The sequence below is a fragment of the Papaver somniferum genome, chromosome 6 (assembly GCF_003573695.1).
Source record: "Papaver somniferum cultivar HN1 chromosome 6, ASM357369v1, whole genome shotgun sequence".
NCBI lineage: Eukaryota > Viridiplantae > Streptophyta > Magnoliopsida > Ranunculales > Papaveraceae > Papaver > Papaver somniferum.
The window spans coordinates 60,505,703-60,524,460 of record NC_039363.1 but is presented as its reverse complement, the minus strand read 5'-3'; the positions used below and the strand labels follow the sequence as shown (position 1 = coordinate 60,524,460).

Genomic DNA, 18,758 nt, shown 5'->3' with positions numbered 1-18,758 from the left:
TTATATCTATTTCATTATTAGGACGGTAATTCATCCGTTATAATATTACTGCTTATTAATATAGTAGGGCTGTAACTCATCCGTTTGAATATTACCTAGTAGGGCGGTAATTCATCCATTATGATATTATATATACTATTTTATTTGAGGGAAATCACTCATGTGCATATTATACTTATTTGTCTAACTTTCTGATCTCGGTAGTGATATTCTGAATCATGGTTTGTATGGGCACTCTGTGTGGATGATGTTATTATCATTGATTAGGGTTACTCTCGCGTCGTCTTCTCCAGTGAGTTAGCCGAGGTTAGAACGACACTTGCTTCTTGATGCATGAATTATTGAATGCTTAGATTCATTACTCTTCTTTTAAATTTATGTTCTTAGAACTATGAATCATGTTAGTGATTACTTGAGAGTTATATGTAATCTTTGGGCACCCTTTGGGACGATGTGATCACTTGTTCCCACTTCAGTTTCAGTAATCAGAAGGAATGGAGCGTGCAAAGATATGCGTTTTTTTCGTAGCTTAGTGCTCTACCAAATATAGTTTTGTCGTGTATCTTATTATATGTATTCTTTCTTTATTATGTAAAACAACACATTTATACATTTATATAACATGAGAGACTTTCAAACATATTGTATCAGAGAGCTTGGGTTTGTTTGTTATCACTTTATGTGAAAATGACTCTTAAGATGGATAATCTGGATTTGATGCTTCAATTAGGTTGTAATCCTATTGTTAAGCAGGTTTAAGAGTTTGGGCGTTACACAACAGTAGTTAACCGAGGTTAGCTATATGAACACTCTCGTATCAACCTTATTCATCTTAACCATAACTAATTCAAATGACTCAAATGAAACTAGTTAAAGAGTTGTTCAATTTCCATATTCTCATAGAAGTATACAAGAACACAATTATAGAAAAAGGTTTGATTCACTCGAATCAATTCATGAACATTATAGACACTGTTTGCAAAGAATACATTCCTTAATATATAAATGTATTAGTTCATGAACAAACTGATTTTAGAACTTTAGTTACTCAAGTATGCAAACGGGTACGCATATTTAAGTAGCCGGTCTGAGTTTGGGTTCGCCAGTATGCAAACGGGTACGCATACTTAGTACACTTCCAAAACCCATCAGAAATTCCAGGACCTATACCTTACGAAAGTATGCGTACCGGTATGTGTATTTGGTACACGGAATTTCACAACTACAAGTATATATACGGGTATGCATACTATAGTTCCGGTCATGGATTACATACATGCAAGAATGCAAACCATGTTCATAATACAATAGTTCTAACCTATATTTAAATCATTGAAACTTTCTTAGAGGATGACAAGAGCCGTTTTCACACACTATTAGTATCAAACCAATTTTCAAGTTATTGAAATAATCAATACAAAACATTCCGAGTCTACATCAAATGACTGTATCACACAAACCATGTAAGATGTTACCAGGCGATATTCATATGATCATCTTTTGACTTTCGTCAAGAATATAAGATGAACTTGGTTGAAGCGAAACCTTACCAACACATATTCCAAGAAATATATAAGCGAGTTAATCTCAGCTCGAAATCTCAAATGTGTATAAACGAAGACCATAGTAATATGACTTATGTCCCAATACAGGAGATAGAGTAGAAATAGACTTTCCAAGTGATAGATGAGTTTTAGTCTCCACATACCTCTTGTTGATGAAGTTCCACAAGCTCGCCTTAGTAGTTCTTCGTCTTCGCCGTGAAGTCTAATGCTCGACTACACAATCTATCCTAGTCCGAGACATCACTATAAGTAGACTAAAAATCAAGAATTATAGTTTTGATCACTAACATTGACAAACAAGCTTGAGATAGCAACGCTTACGATTTCGACCGAGCAGTGCTTTAACAATAGGGTTTTCTTTTGAGGCTCGTAAAATTACACCTTGTGATTTTTGGTGAAATAGTTTGATTTTTAGGATGATGATTTTTGGTGAAATAGTTTGGTTGATGAATATGCTGGTGAACAATTCTGATTTTTGGATATTTATAAAAATACCCTTACTTACTACAGGTATAGAAAATATAGTTGTTAATACGGAGTGGGCGATGGCGGAACTACTCCACAATCTTGAAGCAGTGAAGAAGGTCCAAGCTGAGATTTCCTTGGTCGTCGGTCACAACAGAAAGATCAAAGAGAGTGACGTGCAAAAATTTGCACTACATATGTGTCGTGATCAAGGAGACACTTAAGTTACACTCAAGTCCATTTCTAGTTACACGAAGTGGTACAAAAGATACAAATTCATGGGGTTTCTACTATTTAATACCCAAAGACAGTCAAGTTTTCATTAGTGCTTGGGCACTCGGAAGGGAGCCAGTTTAGTGGGATGATCCATGTAAAATGGATTTGAAACTTTAAATGACGGAGGTCAGGAGGTGTTTAGTGGAGGCGGTGGTTGGGAAAGGAGAAAGAGAAGAAAGAAGTCGAAGAAATTAGACGGTAGTACTAGTCTTCGTAGAACACAAAGTTAGAAAGAAGAAGGGAAGAGAATGAAGACTAGACAAAAATAAAACATAACAATACAATACATCCCACAGAAAAGGCGTCCTGGTTAACATGCCACCTCAGCTCGAGTGGGGAATAGCATTACCGTTTTTTTCCTCTTTCTTACCTCTTATATCTCCATTGTTTTTCAAATTTTTTCTTCTCTTTTAACTCTTATATCTCCAATTTTCTTTTGAATCCTAATATTGTGGCTGTAAAAGGGGTGGGAAATTTGAGACTTTATAGGATCATGAAATAGTAAATGAAGTTACCCCTTATCACATCATATTCCTAATGTCTATTATACCCTTACCTAAATTTCACTACTCATAAAAAAAATATCCTAAATTTATAATTTTCTTCTTCTCTTCTCATTGACAAATCATGATGAAGATGATGATGATGATTCATCATGATGAAGATCATAAAAAAACAAAACTAAATCTATTATCTTCTCCCCATCCTCCTCTTCTCATTCATAAATTGTGATGAAGATGATGAGCATAATTTCATCATGATGAAGATGATGATCATAAAGAAAACCCAAAACTATTTTTTTCTCCTTCTCCTTCTCATTCGAAAATCATGATAAAGATGATGATCATTATAAAAAGAAATAACTAATAAAACCCACCATTTATTTTTGTTTTAAATGGTTAGAAAAAATCCAATTCGATGAATTTCGGGGGAAAAAAATAGTTTTTGAAGATGTTTACGGCTGGGAGTTCTTAGATTCCCAACCGTGAATCAAGACTACGGATGGGATAGTTTGTCGACCCAACCGAGAATCCATGTTTCGGCTTGGTTTTCCCAACCAAAAGATTTTTCGATTTTTTTTTTTGGTTTCCAGAACCAGTTACGGCTGGGTTTCCCAGCCGTAACTGGTTCTGAAAACCAAAAAAAAAAATCGAAAAAATCTTTCGGATGTGAGTTCTTTATTTCCCGACTGTAAATAACAAATACGACTTGGAACACCATCAGTTCCCAACCATTTTTGGGTTCTACGATTGGGTCGACAAACTATCCCAGCCGTAATCTTGACTCACGGTTGGGAATCTAAGGACTCTCAGTCGTAAACATCTTCAGAAACTGTTTTGTTTTTACCCGAAATTCATAGAATTGGATTTTTTAACCATTCAACACAAAAAAATTTGTGGGTTTTCTTAGTATTTTCTTTCTATGTTGATCATCATCTTTATCATGATCTTTGAATGAGAAGGAAAAGGAAAAGAAAATAGTTTTGGGTTTTCTTTATGGTCATCATTCTCATCATGATGAAATTATGCTCATCATCTTCATCATAATATATGAATGAGACGAGAAGGATGAGAAGATAATAAATTTAGTTTTTTTTTATGATCTTCATCATTATAAAATCATGATCATCATCTTCATCATGATTTTTCAATGAGAAGAGAAGGGGAAAAGAAGATAATTGATTTGGTTTTTTTAATGACTAGTTTGATTTTGGTTTATTTATGTGTAAGGGTATATTGGACTTTTTATATGGATTGTGTTCTCCCAATCCATAGTTTGGTTTCCATTATCATTTTAAGCCCCAAAATATCAGCCCCAATAATAGGATTTTTTCTTTTCTCTTATATCTCCATTTTCCTCCTTTTCCTTGCCTATACTAATACAGATCCATCGGCTAACCTTACTCTAATAGTGATACATGTCGATCAGCACTGTTTCATCAGTTTTTCACATGTTACAGAATCTAAAAATTCTAAACCATATGGTTTTTCATAAGGCTGCACAGGAACCGGTTCTCAAATTTCAGTCCCGGTCAACACCAGGTACAAGAACCGGTTCTGGAAAGTACCGGTATGTACCGGCTTGAATGTCCCGGTGAATAATAGACGTTAGATATTTTAATTGAGATAAATCGTGGCCATAGATCCTAGGTATAGATATCCATATGGACATCGACTACATCCCTCATTCTTCTTTCTTTTTTCTCTCAAAAATCAAAATTGAAGAACTGAAAAACCATTGTTCTTCTTCTCCATCTCCGACACTCTATCAGATTCACCATCACTACCACCTTCTTCACCACCACCACCGCCATCATCAACATTATCTCTCTATCAGAAATGCAAGCTTGAATCTGAATTAGGGTTACAGAGGTGAACAAATTGAGAAGAAAATGGTGATGCTACTGCAGAAATTCAACAGAAGATAGAGATGGTTGTGGTAGAAATTGATATATGCCGTTGAAGAAGAAGGAAGAAGAAATTGATATGGTGGTGTTGCTGAAGTAATTAGGGTTTGTTGGTTTAACAGATGATGGTTAGAATCTGAAGTAATTAGGGTTTAGGGTTTCGGTTAAATTAAGATGAGGAAGATGTTGTTGTTGTTCAATTGGATCTGAGAATGGTGGTTGTATAGAATTGGGATTGAATCTGTAAGTTCGAGAAGAATTAAAAGATGGGTTTTGGTTAGAATCTGAATTTGTGAAGTAATTTCTCATCTATGTTTAGGGGTTAAAATTTGGTGTTGATTTGATTTGAAATTGAACAGAGAAGAAGAGGTTGTTCTCTGCTGTTAATTTAGGAGATGGAGATATTGAATCTGGAAAGAAATCTGTTGCCATCGATATACAGGGAAAGAGGTGGACTATGAAGACCTGGTGATGGTTATGATGGGTTCTTATGGATTGCATCTTCTTACTTCTTAGGGATAATTTGTATTGTATAGATTACTAAAACTTATCTTTTTCTAAACTTGATCTTGATCTTTTTCTGTGTTTTTGTGTCCATTTTATTGTATAGTTTGAAAATATTTTTGGAATAGGTAAAAGACCTGTAAGGGACTAGAATCGGACCGGTACCGGATGTACAGGTACAACTCCAGATACAGTCTGAGGTACCGACCAACACCAGTTACAGGGACCGGTTCCATAAGAGAACCGGGCCGTACCGGACTATGTGCAGCCCTAGTTGTTCACCTGTTCTAGTTAGGAATACCATCAGATTTGTTTGGATGCATAAAATCACAGAACAGAACAGGTCATATTCACCAACTCAAACAGGTCACGTCTACCGAATCCGAGATAGTAGGTGGATGAGTATACAAAAGCATGCAAGATTAAAAAGTTATAGAGAACAACAACAAAAAAGAGAGAAAAAAAAGTTAATCAATAAGACGCTACTTGACAATAACAACGGAAAGAAAAAGGAGCAGATGAAAACACTACTTCATCAATAAATTAGATTATGGGTTAGGATAAACTACAAAAGGGAGAAGAACCCGTGGAAAGAAGCAAGTAGAATGATAACTAGATATGTGATATTACGTGTATATATATATGACACAATCAGACTTCTTTATTATCTTCCAAGTGGGATGAGCTTTCGGTTTCGCATGTACGGATCAACCCACTCTTTATCTTCCCTAGCAGCCTTCTCCCACCTCTGTTTAAATACTTGAAGCTCCAAGATTGATTGTCTCCTTATCTGCAATATTAATCCATAAGGTCATCAATAAGAGCTTAAGAAATGAACATAACAAACAACCTAAGGTGATATTTAGTTTGCTATGAGCTTGATTGTCAAATTCAAACGAACCACTGCGATACAAATTGAGTTCTATTTTATACAATTTAATTCCTTGTGTAAAGCGTATGATGCCCTTAACCCTATATTGGGTATAAACAGCATTGTCTGCAAATCAAGAAGTTTTCCAACAAGATGAAATCTCACTGAAATAGAAGAATATCTGGCCCGTACAATCTCATTGGCCTTGGCCTTTCAGGAATCACATGACTTGATGAACTTAGTCTTTGACGTTTAAAATAGATCTCAATTTTTCTCAAGGAACATGAGGTTCCGAGAGAGAAGGAAATTGGACGAAAGCAACATTATTATAGACATTACAAAGCCAAAGTTCCTCACCTCAGACCGAACATCAACTGCTGGAGATCTTCGTTTCTGTGGATCAAGAGATAAAATAATGTATTATACTAGGAATCTTAGCCTACATAGACCAGAAGTATTGGTTCCCATTTCTCCTTAATTTTAGGTGGAAAATATGAGCTTTAAAGACAAATAACCTCAACTAATTAACTCAATGTTTACCTGTACAGGTTCTTCAAGAACGTTATTTTTAACCTGCATAAGTTTGTACACAAAAAAGAGGTTTCAGATATTGTGAAGGATAATTATCTACGGTTAAGATCTAATGCATAAACATATTACCTTTCTAGAGGATGCTCCTCCTAGAGTTTGTACACCTTGATGTACAATATATTCACTATCAATGACTCCTACCTTCTTCGTTCGGTCACCCTAAACACAAAGCTTAGCATGTTAGTCTTACATCCAAAATCATGTCAAAAATGAAAGCCTAAAACCGAAGTTATTTCCATGAACTATATTTAACGAAATTTTTTACGACTTCTCACCTGAGCACAATACCCAAGTTTCATATCCATTCCCCATCCATGAACAAGATCATTCTGCAAGAATCCAGAAAATAAAGAAACAATTACAGCCAAATCCAAAGAGATATACTTTTACAGTTCATAATTTAGTTGAAGTTCATCAGGCTGACCCAATCAAACAAAAATGAGGAGACAGGATCTAGGGTCACTAATATTTCTTTTTCATTCCTATTCATTTTCTCTGATCACTCAGCCTTGCATAGGTAATTTTCATCAGATGAGGCTGAGGTGGAGACCAAGGACTGGCTGCAGGAGCAAGTGTATTCAATTGTTTCCTTCAGTATAATACAAGCAATCCTATGTAAGGCATATTGGGAATATCTTAAAGAGCAAGCTCACCTGGATGAGATGCCAAGCACAATGGCAAGCAGATCTGGAAAATACTGGTGCCATCCCCTCCACCCATCTGTGAAAGAAACACAATCAATAGAAGATAATAGAGTTCTACTGTGCTGGCAGATAGATAGCACTCCCCATACTGTATTTTAAGAAGAAGATAGAATGAAGTGAAGCATATGTCACATTTCATATTTAGGCAAATCGATCATGCTTTAACAACCTGGTATCAGATACGAGGACCATAAAGATGGAAAAAACCTACCCGGTGCAGGGTGGTCCTTGGCTAGCATCCGAACATCTGACACTTCCTCGATTATCATAGATTCTCCTGTGTAAAGTTATATGCACATTTTTTAGCAACAGAAGTTTCGCAATATAAAGAATGAAATCTCAATCATTCCATAGGTTCCCATTCACCTGTGGAATTTCTTGGATCTTTTGCGAATGGTTATTTTATGATGTATTTCCAACGAATCTGGGTCTAAAGCTGGTTGTGATATCTCCAGTCCCTCTGCTTTCATAATTTTCAGGTATCTGCCAGGAAACAGTGTACTTTGAGCACAAAGTTTAAAAGATAACAACACACGAAACTAAGAAAATAACTTTCTCAGGAAACAACAATATATGTACCTCCCTGGGTGGAAATTAGCAACACCCAAATCTTCATCCCAAATGAAAATATAATCATAAGTAGAAACAACATCTGGATGTAGAAAACGTTTTGCAAACCACCTGAAACAAAAAATAGTTAATATATTCTATAATATGAGCATACAGAAACACTATCGACTTCTGAATCTTTACAGTCTCACTGAAGCTTACATAATAACGCAGTACTGAAGAAGATGATATTACGGAAACAGTTGGAATTGGTGATGATGCAAACCTAATACTCACCATTTTGTTTGATTCTCGGCAATAATATGAATTGCCTTGTTACCCCACTCAAGATCCTGCCATCCATCGACATTGGAGTCGTAGTGGAATAGCATAATTGTAAAATTTCCTGAAAGAAACTGAATACCAGGAGGTTAGACGAGAAATGTTCTGTTATTCTGGGTTACCATACACACCATATATAGATAGTTACCTTCTGCATAATAGCATTTACATTTTCCTTTTGCTTAATACCAACAGGTATTGCCAGAAGGTTCTGATGGCTAGACACCTTAATCTGAAAGTAGAAAATGAGCATGAATATTCCTACTAGTTGTTTGACAGAATGATTACAGCAAAATTTCTATAACCACAACAATACAAATATGTATATGAGAAATAATGGTTATGTCCCAACATCATTGTTTAATGAACAAGAAGGATATCAGGTGAGAGTGTACTTAATACAAAGTGCAAATAGAAACGAATCTTACCTTACTCGCGCTACTTGTAAACCATAAGGGCCTTAGCTCCAAGTCTGACCTAGCTTGAACTATACCATGAGGTAGATAATTCACCCTACTGAAAGCATCGGTTGAACCCTAACGATAGCAATAGAAACTTTTCAGAAAACGAATACATCTTGAAGGAAAAGAAAGTAATCAAAAAGAAAATTTTGCCAGGCAAAGTTGAGTAGTAGCACTAAGTTTGAAAGAAGACATTTTGTTTGTCTTTCCAGTGGGCAGTAGGATGAAGTTTGAAGGCATATTACAAGGAAGGTAGTTAGCATCCTTACCTTCTCTGCGTTGAAGGGATTCAACCTAGTCTCCATCTGACATTTTCGACGAAATTCATTAATCATTAGTACACAAAAAGAAAAGATGAAGGGTCTAGCAAAGCTTGAAATTACTATCAGTAAACAATACATGATTTGATACACGATGGATATCTTCTAGGAAGGCCTACAAATGGTGTAACCAGCATAACTGCGAACACACCACTACCAACTATTCACTTTATTATGTTTTAGGCCTAACACTGGATTCAAAACCCATCCAAATACATTATTGGTCTTTCTCCTGAAGCAACAAAAACAGTCTCGTGATGCAAAAGCATTTGACTTTCATAAGCTAGGGTAACATTATTAGGGTGACCGCACGTGCTACGCCTCTATGAATAGAATTCCACAGTGCAATTGTCAAATGGTGCAATGCCATTTGTAAGCAATCTAGTTACTGCTGTCTACTAAATATTAATCGATACAAAAAAAATGAACAATGCATGTATACCTTTGTATGATGATGCTGATAATTTGTTGTTCTGTACACAATAAACAACATAAATGTACACAAAATTCCCATAAACGGTAACTGTTTCATCTTTAGTCCATTTGAACCCTGCAATGTTGCTCATACAGTTAGAAACACTAGAAATCAGGTATCATGCTCCCAACTTTAGAGATACCAGCATACATAAGTGACCAAGGATATAAACTAAAAAATTGAAGATGAATAACAAGTCTCTTACCTTATCTGTAATGAGATTCCTGCTTTTTGATAACCATCTCCAAGACTTTAACGCCGTCATAGACAACAAATGTGTCTATTTATCTCATAGCATACATACTGAAATCAACACTGCAAATGCAGACAACAACATCAAGATGGTTCTAGACACAACTTCGAATTCTAGACTTAAAAGTCCAAATTTACCTTAAAAGAAGTAAAGATCACTAGAAACATGCAAATCAATAGTTTTAAATCTAAACACTTGAGAAAGTTAATAGTAACAGAATTTGGCCGTTAAAACCCTAGGGTTTGGACAAAATCCCTTCTCAGAGAAGAAACTCAAGGAATGAAACTCAAAAGCAACTAAGAAATTACTCAGATATACCTTCAAAGAATATCACCGCGGTCAATTCAACTCTTCTTAAGAAAGAGTTTCTAGAAGCGCGAATTTTCAACAGAAGAAATTAGGGGAAACTATAACTAAAAAAAAATGAATTAGCATTAAGAAATTCCAATTAGCTTAATAACGAATATTTGAACAGTTTTCCCGATGAATTATTCTGAATGCAGCAGCATTTAAGGTTTAAGTACGATAAAAACAGAGTCAAAAACTGTTGAGTGCAAATAGAATTTTGAGCACAAAACATTCTTCGATTAAACAAAATTCTTCTTACAGCTTTAAAAACAATTTTCAGACGAAGTAAGAAGAAAGAAATATTTTGAAGGATTCAACAACGTAAACTCACCGCAATATTCAGCAACTCTCTCTGTTTTCCTTATCCAACGCACGTACTTCTATTGCTTTTTTTAAACCTAGAATTCACAATGTGGAACTTCAAATAGACCAAGTACTTGGAGAAATATGGCTAATAGTTCCAAGAAGTCGAATAACAGTGGGTGGAGTTGTGAGATTTTATGATTAAAATAGAAGGAAAGAAGAAAAGAGATTGAATTAAAGGCTATCTTTTAACAGTAAGTGAATTTAAGAGCCATTAAAACCTGCAATTACAGAGTACTAGTGTAAAGTACCTCTTAATTCTTAAGTGGGAAAGTTTCTGAATAGTTTTCTACTTAGTAAAATTGGATCGATAGATCCAAAGAATCTAGCAGAGAAGGAGAGAGGCAGGAGCAGAAAACAAAAAGTGTGGGGGATTGGGGAAGTGGGGGATCACTGGACTGGACTAGCCTAGGAAGAGAAGAAACACGTAAGCATTTGTGACGCCACGTTTCATGGGGGAATGCTGCATGTACTGTGTTGTGCCGACGGGTTTCCAAATCTCATCTCATACGACTCAGGGTAGTCTAATGCTCTCTTAAATGAGAACTGTTCGCTTTGATAACAATGGCGCTGGACACACGCTAACAGTTTTCACTTGATTTCATTGCTTCCACGAAATAAAACTTCAAGGCTAGCCACAGTATGCAGACCTTGTAAGTTGTTACGTACATAAACATATTTAAAACTAACGAACCAATCATTGTCCTTCATTTCATAGCTTCAATCACCTGCAACGAGTCAGTAAGTGTCTCCTACGTGTTTGCTTACAACCAAACCCCTACTAACTTCCACTCCCACACCCAACTTTGTCTCCGTGCCTACGGTCAAGTGAACCGTGAAGTGATTTTGTTCTTTTCGTTTCTTGACCCGACTCGTCAATTTTATGGCACCGTATATCCGTGACTTGTATTGTAATTTAAATTTCAAAATCTAAGCAAGATAAGCTACTTTTCTGTGAAGGCAGGACGAAGATAAGGAGGAGCGTGAACTCTCAAGAGCAGAATCTTGTGGTAATACTTCATGACCTCATGCTTAGGCCACTTGTTACATCCGCTAAGTACCCATCGGCGACTGATGCTGAATAGGAACTGCACCCGAAAGTGTAAAAATATAGATCAATGTATCCCTCCAACTTTTAGGCCGACAAAGGCCATCACAAGTCCAAATCAGTTGTTACATCTTTTTTATTTCAAAAGAAATCAGTTGTTAGATTTTTGACGTTTAGTTTTGTGCTGGAGTCGGTTAATTATTGCCGAAGCAGTTCAATAGCCCCAATTCGACCTAATAATATGAAGAGTTGCGGCGTATTAAGTTAGACAATCATTTCGAGTGGTACACAAGACCAGGTAATTTATTAAATTAGACATTATAATCAACTCCCCCCACTTGCAGGGCAGGACCAGCGACGCAACAATCCCTACTCTTAACATTAGGGATGGTGAACTCTGTTGGAAATGAAAACAGTGAAACCTCGAGGAAATCCATAAACACCACTAGCTAATCTGTTTGACACGTATTGGACTGGACTGGACTGATTTTGAACTACTCTCACTAGCTAATCTGAAGAACTCTGCTGGAAATGGCTCCATTTCCTAACACAGATCCTGATGTAAGAAAACCAGTGAACTTGGAAGTTGGAAGGATGTATCCAGGGTACGTGGTGAAAAGGATGAAGAGAACATGTTAGGATTTGAGGGTTGGTGAAATTAACGCAAACATTATTTATTTTGCTTCCGTTGGAGTTAGGGTAGATTCATATGACCACACAAGACATGTGGGAGCAATAAACTTTGATCATTTCCCCATGCGAGTGTAAATCATTCATAAACTAATGTGCTATTTAAAGCAGTGACGTTGTGAGCACATGCAAGTATGCTACACGCGACATGTTTTGTAGACTTTAAAGTGTTGTAGTGGAAATACAGGGAAGATAAAGAGGCAGAGAAAAGTTTCTATTGATTAGAATCAACCGTGTTACATCCATATATTCCTTTATATACAAGTAGGAAGAAGACCCTAGACACTATATTGGGCCGCACATTCATGGGCTACAAGCCCTACAACACTTTCCTTGTGCGGTCCAGTAGAACTTCATATACGGTGTTTCGAATACAATTCTTCAAATATCGTCCTCTCCTTGATGACTTGTGTCGAAATCATTTGCCTTGTTAAAACTTTGACAAGGAAAAATCCAATGGGAAAAACCTTGGTACAACTCTTCACATGTAGTACTTCACATGTTTTCACGTACTTTACATGTAGTTCATCACATGCAATACGATCTTCAGAGATCGCCGAGTCTAAGTTAATTGTCTCGTTAAAACTTCAACGGACTAACCCAGAGGGACAAAACCTGAACTAAAGAAAAAGAGTACAATATTAAGCAAACTTAGAACATGGATGGACTCAAATATGTTGCCTCATTAAAACCTTGACAAGGAAAACTGATAGACGCATTTATGTGTCTAATATAGCTCATTTGTATATATTGTTAGTACTCGATATTGTACTTATTCGGTTATTTTATGTATTTGTAGGTGTTTTTGGAAGAATAAAGCTTTTGCCGCGAAATTGGCTAAAAAATGGTTTTTGCGCCCGTGGGAGAAAATTACTATACGGACTCTCATTTTGGATAAGGGGTAACCTAATTACTAAGGGGTGACCCATTTCCAAAATAAAAATAAAAATAAAAATGTCCCAAAATTAATGTCCAAAGTCCATAAAAAAAAAAGAAAAAAAAAAGAAAGAAAGAAAGAAAGAAATTGAGACCAGACCATTTGACCAAAAGGAATAAATTCAATAAAGTCGACCACTGGTACCCTTGTATATGCCAGTTGTGTTGACCTAGAGTTAGGTTATCGACCACTGGTACCCTTGTATATGCCAGTGTGTTGATATTAGTCAGACTAGTATCTCAATCCATTAGGATAGGTTCATTTTGGCGGAGGCCTTCAGACAGATATGGGAAACGTCGTTCACTTAGTAAACATCAAAACCATACATGTTTTTCTATATCCATCTTCTTGATCTATCCATGTGATTAGTTTTGACTCCGAATATGATGTCCATAGTGCAACTATCTGAGTAGAGCTCTGTCACTTTATATGAATTTTAGTATGCTTGAGTGCAAACTCGTGTACAACAATTGGAATTTCGCATCATGGTACTTCTTCCTGTAGTCAATAAGTATGCCAACCAAGGAGATTCTTTAGTGCCTTCCAAGGTTCTGCGTAGATAGCTAAGGTCTGGAGTACAGGTTTTGTGGGTATATCTCTGGTAAGCCCTCCCGAGACTATAACCCGGCCACTAGGGCCACCTAGGGGTTTAAAGGCTTATTGCATACGCTAAATGCAATCGACGATGCCTGCGACAGTGAGTTAGGATTTTATTTTGTAGTTTTGATTTGCTCGGGACTAGCAAATAATAAGTTTGGGGGTATTTGATAGACGCATTTATGTGTCTAATATAGCTCATTTGTATATATTGTTAGTACTCGATATTGTACTTATTCGGTTATTTTATGTATTTGTAGGTGTTTTTGGAAGAATAAAGCTTTTGCCGCGAAATTGGCTAAAAAATGGTTTTTGCGCCCGTGGGAGAAAATTACTATACAGACTCTCATTTTGGATAAGGGGTAACCTAATTACTAAGGGGTGACCCATTTCCAGGCATCTGCTAAAGGGAGACCGGAACTGGATAGGGGGAGGTCATCTTCAAAGTTTCAAAACTGGATTTTGGCGGGAAAAAAGGCAGCAGCGTCAACAGTTTTGGATCAAGGATTTGAGCGACCTAGCAGGCGATTCAATGGGCAAATTTGGTACCCACGGACTCTACAAGACATAAGGGACCTATTAGAAGCAATTAGACCCATCTAATTGGGCTGGATAAGTCAGAAAATCCACACAAAGTCAAGACAGTGCACACGGTCCCTGTTTAGGGTTTTGAATTGGTTTGAAAGATTTGGGAGAGATTCTCGCGTGGGATATACTTCAAAACAGTTGAGTTCAAGTCAGAGAAGATTTTGGGAGCAATAGAATAGCTCACAGACGCATACAAAGATCGACAGATGGAATTATTGTTCAAACTGCACGTGAAGAATAAGAGATTTATTCTCGAATTTGATCGAGTTTCTAGGGAATCTGAAGGCTATATAAGTGTTGTTTTACATCAAAGAAAGGTTAGAAACCTTTAGGAGAGAGTTTAGAGTCGATGAGAGCCTAGGAGAAGCAATTATAGAGGAGACAACGCTGCTGCTGCTGCTGACATTAAAGCTTCTGAAGAACACGAAGAACAGACTCGCAGAGTCAGTCGTTCTTCAGCAGACTTATTTTCAGACCACTGTTCTTGTTTCACAGCAGTAGATAGTTATCGTTTACAGCAGTCTTAAATTACCATACCCCTGTGTAACAGTGGCGCTGTAACACCATCACACCGTTGCAAATTTCTGTTTCATCTTATATTCATCAATAAAAACACCTATTTTAGCCATGAATTCATCTTGTGAGTGTGTCTTTGGGATGAGGAGCTAAACCCATTAGCCGAGACGACGGAGGAAGCCATTGGTCCATATTGATTGGTATAATTCTAATTTTATTATTTATTTGCAATATTATTATTTGATTATTTGCATGGAATTGAATTTAAAATATTAGTTTTTATTGAATAGTTGTGAATTATTTTGATGAAGCATGCTGGGTTTTAAAAACTTTTGATGTTTTATACTTTGTGATTACAATTATTACTTCAAAAATATATTTGAGGCAAATATTAGAATTATTTTTAAAGATAGAATTGCATGAATATTATTTAGAATTTACTATTTAATTGGTTAATGGTGGAATCCTAGTCTTGGTATTTTCTCTAAAGGTTTGAACTATTTTATTTATTTGCCTATTTAATTTAAATCTAGAAAAATTGTTTTCTTCACAAGTCTGAAAAGACCCTGTTTTTACCACTACTACAATTACTATTTGAAAAACCATCAAAAACCCAGCGGGATAAAACCTTGACGAAGGGAAAAGAGTACAACGTGATAGATGCAAGTAAAGGTGATCCATTGCAGATGATCAATTTGCTTTGTTGAAGTTGACTAGTTGCTTCACAACTCTTAAAGCATAAAATCCTCGTGGGAAAGACAGTAGCCTTAGATGGGAAATTATATTCCCGGTGTTTGTTGTTGTCTCATTCAAAACCTTGCCGAGTAACAAAACCCCGTGGGAAAAAGCAACCTCGGTGAATGAAAATAGTTCAACACACCATTAGATGCTCCCCCTGATGTCAGAAAATTTTCATTAGTCTAATGCAGTCAAAAGGAGTTTATCACACTTTACTTTGGTGACTTGAATATCTATAAGACCATGTTTTTGATTCTGGAAATTACGTTGCTTAACAGACTATCGTGTTTCATTTCTTTGATTCAGATATTTTAAGTAATATCAACGCGATCTTTATGTCTTCAACGTTCAACATACTTGATGTTTTTAGAGTTGTCTCTCTAAAAACCTTGTCGAGTGACAAAACCCTTTGGGAAAAACTATTCTCGATCGAAGGGTAAAAGAGTACAACACATCTTCAATTTCGAAGTAATATATGTCGACATCATATCCTTGGATCCTCCCCCTGATGTCGGCATCTCCCCCTGATTACTTTCTGAGTTTTTCCAGACAGTTCCCTTAGCCATGTATTTTTCGAAACTGAATATTGGTAAGGACTTAGAAAATAGTCTACCATATCTCCCCCTGATTACTTTCGTTGGAGATGAGATTATTGTTCCTTCATAATCAACAATTTGGATTGCACTTTCATTAGCATTCCCTTTTTATGTCTTTGCAGGGATAAAACAAATTTATGTCAATGGTTACTTTTAAGTACATGATCACATTCATTCTATCATTTCAATGACGTTGCGTTGGCGCTGAGCTCTATCTAGCTAACAAGTTCCATGAGGATGTAAAATTTAATCGAGTATATTACTATACTAAGTACAACAATGTGTATATTGTACTTAGATATGGGAATTTCATCCCCAACACATCTTCTTCATCTTCTTTTAGATGAAATGGTCACTTACTTACATTTGAACCTCGACTAATCATGGGAGTGCTATCAGGATGCATGTCTTTATTAAATTTCCTGACAACTATAGACATATGCAAACTGGTGGAATGATATACCACAAGCTTAGTATTCAGTCGAGCTTTCCCCATATTTTTAATCTCAAATTCGGATTTCAAATAGCTTTTAAGGTCTCTTATTACATCAAGAGTACCCATCATGTCTGTACCATTGACATATGTAGCTACAATTCCAAATCAGAAACTTTCTTATGAATACGCAAGGAAAAATAACTTACTTTTCTATCCCCTCCAAATCAAATAGCCACTTAGTCGGGTATACCACATCCGCCTGATTGCTTCTATCTATAAGTGAACGTTCTATCTAACTGTAAACGCACTATATGGTTTATATTCACTTGATTTGGGTAACAAAAGGCTATCAAGTACTTTTGTAAATATCTTCTATCTCTTGATTCTTTCAGAGATACGTAATAACCACATACATATGCTGCATTTCAAGTCCTTTTGAAATTTTCAAGTTAACTAAGTAGCGGAACTCTATAACGTTCATTACAAGAGAACAATTCCAGGGCTTTGTGAGAAACCTCGCGCCACAAGGAGAGTCTTTGTACTTTAAGACTACTTTCTTCTCATTATGTTTTATGACAAATTAATCATGTATGTCCAATAGGCTTTACACTTGGCAATGTTCTGAAAACCGGCCTGATCGTCGAACCGGAAAAATTAATGAGTCCAGGGTTAGTGGTCCAACCAATGATTTAACCCGGTTCACTGGGTTACATTAAAAACTCCACTTTGTTTTTGTCTTTCGAGTTTTATACGTATGCAGTGTAGACCAATGTAGTTAATATCGGATATCGGTTCATCTCGGCCGGGACCGATACACTGGTACGATTTTATATAGGGGATATTATCGTTGAAATATCGGTTCTAGATTTAGAGACTCTAATTTTATATTAAACATTTCTCCACACATTTTCGGATAAGATATAATAGATAACATCAATTTTATCAAAAAAAACAAAAGAGTAACTTTAGTAGACTTGATTCGAGAGCTACATGCACCTCTACTACCACCCGGAAGACTTTCTTCGTCAAAATTACCTTTAAACTTTATAGAAAACGACCAATACCGTCTCATATCAGGAAATGTAGGAAAATTTCGTATCGACCGATACGGCCGATATTTGACCGAAACGGCCGATATTCGACCGATACGGCCGATATTACCGGACGAATATCGTATCCCCGATATCCTTCTTATTGTATCGTTTTGGGCCGATATCCGAAATATCCCCGATATATCGGCCGATACGGCCGATATTGACTACATTGGTGTAGACTACTCTTTTTTTTTAATATGAGCATATACGTGTCTAATGTTCTTAGCTAGCACGCCCTTTTGAGAAGTCCAACTTATCAAGTCAACAAAAGGGCAAACTATAAAATAAAATTAAAAGAGAGAACTAGGGACCTAGGGTTATCAACCTCCCCGTCTCCTTCTCCATTTACTGTCTCCCTGTTTTTCATCTCTCTCCAAGAATTTCATAGTTTTTTCATCTTCTTCTATTATAGATGTTAGTTAAATCAATTGTATAATAACATCTTAATATGGGTGTGCTTGATTTTTGATTTGAATTTATGGGTTTGTGATTTGATTTGGCTTGATGAAGTATGGGATTTGTTCTTATATTCGTATATTTTGATTGGTTTTATAATTAAAATCTTGTAAAGCTCATATACTATTGGTATTGTCATCATTTACATCATGGAAATGGGGCAAACGGATTTTGTTAATTTTGCATTTAGAAGATTAACTTCCCTTTTCTTTCGGTGTTGCAATCTGGAACCTATCAGATTGGGTAATGTTGGTTATGTATTATCTCCCTGTACTTTGAATGAATTTTTTCGATGGATTTTAGATTTTGGAAATGTAACTGATACAGGGTTGAATCGGCTATTAAACCGTGCTGGGTCGTACGGGTTTGCTTTTTGACCGGCCGGGTCATCCGGTTTTTGACATAGAGAACGGTTTTTATAAAAATTGCTGGGTCACTGTTGAATCGGAAAGGAAAGGTGACTGGTTCACTGATTTTCCGGTCCAACCGGCCGGGCCGGGACGGTTTTCAGAACATTGACACTTGGTTGGTTAGCACTACCACACCAAATACCTGTATATTTGTCAAA

At 36.3% G+C, this 18,758-nt stretch overlaps 1 protein-coding gene across 2 annotated transcripts; it reads right to left on the bottom strand.

Annotated features, from left to right (window-relative positions):
* Window positions 1-5,669: 5,669 nt before the first annotated feature.
* LOC113287712 lies at window positions 5,670-11,002 on the bottom strand. 2 transcript variants are annotated; one of them, XM_026536532.1, is made up of 16 exons: window positions 10,463-11,002; window positions 9,736-9,845; window positions 9,498-9,605; window positions 9,005-9,040; window positions 8,703-8,810; window positions 8,423-8,506; window positions 8,230-8,348; window positions 7,963-8,064; window positions 7,750-7,866; window positions 7,595-7,660; window positions 7,333-7,399; window positions 6,955-7,008; window positions 6,749-6,838; window positions 6,629-6,661; window positions 6,446-6,481; window positions 5,670-6,007 (listed from the first exon to the last, which is right to left on the bottom strand). In XM_026536532.1, the coding sequence occupies exons 2-16, from the start codon at window positions 9,793-9,795 to the stop codon at window positions 5,882-5,884; spliced, it is 1,206 nt and encodes a 401-aa protein (XP_026392317.1). In that variant the 5' UTR covers window positions 9,796-9,845; window positions 10,463-11,002; the 3' UTR covers window positions 5,670-5,881. The 2 variants fall into 2 exon arrangements, with proteins under 2 accessions (XP_026392317.1, XP_026392318.1); XM_026536533.1 differs by lacking the exon at window positions 10,463-11,002 and adding an exon at window positions 9,921-10,058.
* Window positions 11,003-18,758: the final 7,756 nt, after the last annotated feature.